The 3,172-nt window shown below is 39.2% G+C and overlaps 1 protein-coding gene across 1 annotated transcript; it reads left to right on the top strand.

Annotated features, from left to right (window-relative positions):
• The first annotated feature begins 1,560 nt into the window (after positions 1 to 1,560).
• Positions 1,561 to 1,932, top strand: LOC123751079 (zinc finger protein 626-like). Its single transcript, XM_045733178.2, has one exon. It carries the CDS (start codon positions 1,561 to 1,563, stop codon positions 1,930 to 1,932), a length of 372 nt encoding a protein of 123 aa, XP_045589134.2.
• The last annotated feature ends 1,240 nt before the right edge of the window (positions 1,933 to 3,172 follow it).

Below are 3,172 nucleotides of genomic sequence, written 5' to 3'. Positions count from 1 at the left end.
TCTCAAGCTATATCTTGCTCTAGTTAGGCCCCATTTAGATTATGCAGTTCAGTTTTGGTCGCCATATTATAGAATGGATATAAATTCACTTGAACGTGTCCAGCGTAGGATGACTAAGTTAATTCCCCAAATTAGAAATCTTTCATATGAAGAAAGATTAACAAAGCTTAAGTTGCATTCACTGGAAAGGCAAAGAGTTAGGGGTGACATGATAGAGGTTTACAAGTGGGTGAATGGACATAACCGGGGGGATATTAATAGGGTATTAAAAGTATCAACACAAGACAGAACACGAAACAATAGGTATAAATTGGATAAGTTTAGATTTAGGAAAGACTTTCGTAAATACTGGTTCAGTAACAGGGTTGTTGATTTGTGGAACCAATTGCCGCGTAACATTGTAGAGGTGGGGTCCCTCGATTGTTTCAAGCATGGGTTGGACATGTATATGAGTGGGATTGGGTGGTTATAAATAGGAGCTGCCTCGTATGGGCCAACAGGCCTTCTGCAGTTGCCTTTGTTCTTATGTTCTTTTGTAACAGGGTTGTAGATTTATGGAACCAATTACCGCGTATAGTGGTGGAGGTGGGGTCCCTCGATTGTTTTAAGTGCAGGTTGGAAAAGTATGAGTGGGATTGGGTAGTTATAGATAGGAGCTGCCTCGTATGGGCCAATAGGTTTTCTGCAGTTACCTTTGTTTTTATGTTCTTATGTTAACACAAAACAATGGGTATAAATTGGATAAGTTTAGATTTAGGAAAGACTTGGGTCAATACTGGTTCAGTAACAGGGTTGTTAATTTGTGGAACCAATTGCCGCGTAACGTGGTGGAGAGTGGGGTCCGTCGATTGTTTCAAGCGTGGGTTGGACATGTATATGAGTGTGATTGGGTGGTTATAAATATGAGCTGTCCCGTATGGGCCAATAGGCCTTCTGCAGTTACCTTGTTCTTATTTTCTTATGTTTGTTTCAAGCGAAGGTTAAATATAAATATATAATAATGAGATTGGGTGTATATAAATAGAAGCTGCCTCGTATGGGCCAATAGTCCTTCTGCAGTTACTGTCATTCTTATGTTCTTATAATCTTACCCCCTCTTTTTTTTTTTTCTCATCTTTCTTACACTCATCCAACCCACACCTCCTTGTTTTTTGTTGCTCTTACCTTTCACCCCCTGTACTGAGCTACATGGACACCTCGTTCTGAGTAGCTAAATCTAAAACAACAACTTTCACCTCCTCTTACCAGTTCCTCATCTCACTCTTGCCTTATATATACACGCACTTATGTTACGGGCTATTAATGCCCGTGCCACCTTTTTAGGTGGCTTAATCTTCATCAATCAATGACAATCGACTTGAAAACGGTTCTGGACGGATCGAAACTTCGTCATCTCATCTTCTAGTTTGGTTAAAATTAAACAATTCCTGGACTTACGAGAACATTGCTTTCATATCAACTTGGAGATGACAACTAAAGTAATGATTCGTACTGGTGAAGCCCCACAAGTGTCCCGAGTGCCGAGCAAAATTCAAGGACCTTAGCACTTTGACATGGCACATGTTTGTACATTCTAATGAAAATCCAAACAAGTGTCCCAAGTGCGAGAAGAAATTCAAGGACTCTACAGGTTTGAGATTGCACGTGGTAGTACATTCAGATGATAGGCCTCACGAGTGTCCTGAGTGTGAGAGCAAATTTAAACACGCTTCAACTTTGAGACATCACCTGTTAGTACATTCAGAAGATAAGCCTCACGAGTGTCCTGAGTGTGAGAAGAGGTTCAAGGACCCTAGAATTTTGAAATATCACCTGTTAATACATTCAGATGATAGGCCTCACGAGTGTCCTGAGTGTGAGAAAAGGTTCAAGGACCCTAGAAATTTGACAAATCACGTGAAAAATCAACATTCAGATTATAGGCCTTACTAGTGTCCTGAGTGTCCGAAAAAATTCTGTTTTTCCTGAGTGTCCGAAAAAATTCTCTGTGAGTTTGAAACAACATCTTCCAAAATATTCCAATGATAATCCTCACGAGTGTCCTCAGTGTAAGAAAAGATTCAAGTACCCTACAGGTTTGAGAGAACACCTGTTAGTACATTCAGATGATAGTCCTTATGAGTGTCCTGAGTGTAAGAAAAGGTTCAAGTACCCTGCAGGTTTGAGAAAACACCTGTTAGTACATTCAGATGATAGTCCTCATGAGTGTCCTGAGTGTGAGAGAAAATTTAAAAACGCTGGAACTTTGAGAAATCATGTGTTAGGTCATTCAGAAGATAGGCCTCATGAGTGTCCTGATTGTGAGAAAGGTTCAAGTCCTCTGGAACGTTGAAACAACACCTGTTGGTACATTCTGATGATAGGCATCATCAGTGTCCTGAGTGTGCAAGACAATTCAAACACCGTCACCATTTGAAACAGCACTTGTTACTATATATGAACGATAAGCCTCATAAGTGTCCTGATTGTGGCAAAAGTCTTCGTGGAAATATGAAGAAACGTGTAAAAGTGGATACAGGTGATACGTCTCACAAGTGTGAAGGGTGTGAGAAAAGTCAACTTACAAATATGAAGAGACAGGAAAAGGTGCACTCTGAGTTAATCGGTGCCCCAGCGAGCAACAAGAAGCAGAATATGAAGAGGCATCAATTCCACAAAATATGTTAGTGAAGTTTGAGAATGAATCTGATGAGTTTTCTAGAAGCAACAAGAAGCAGAAAATGTAATGGAGTGGATGTTCATTGAATGTTTTGGGATCATCTTATGTGTCAATAAAAATATTACCCAAAATAAAAGTTATAGATCAATATGTGTTTTTATTACAGCATTTTCACTACAACTTTGAAATGGATGTACCCTAATTTTATACCATATCAATCGCCAATAAGTCTTTACTGTACTATAAAGAACTGGTTACCCAAGGGAGAGATTCTGTGATTCCTTCACTTTCTAGTGTGTGGTCATAAGAATGAAGGTAACTGCGGTGATTTTATTGGCCCATTCGAGGCAGCTATTGTTGGATTTCTGGGGCTTGACTCATATATTTAATTATTTGCTTATTTTATTTAAATAAATCGAAGGACCACCCACTTTTGAGAAAAGAGGGAAAATGAATAAAAGTGATCATTAGAATGACACTAGAGAACCAGTGTCTATGGATATTAATTAAATG

The sequence above is a fragment of the Procambarus clarkii genome, chromosome 25, assembly GCF_040958095.1.
Source record: "Procambarus clarkii isolate CNS0578487 chromosome 25, FALCON_Pclarkii_2.0, whole genome shotgun sequence".
Taxonomy (NCBI): Eukaryota; Metazoa; Arthropoda; class Malacostraca; order Decapoda; family Cambaridae; genus Procambarus; species Procambarus clarkii.
Note: the sequence above shows the minus strand (reverse complement) of the source record. Positions and strands in the feature narration are given on the sequence as shown.

What these genes read in the sequence shown, in the direction of transcription:
- LOC123751079 (XM_045733178.2), top strand. Translation starts at nt 1,561, where the DNA reads ATGTTTGTACATTCTAATGAAAATCCAAACAAGTGTCCCAAGTGCGAG.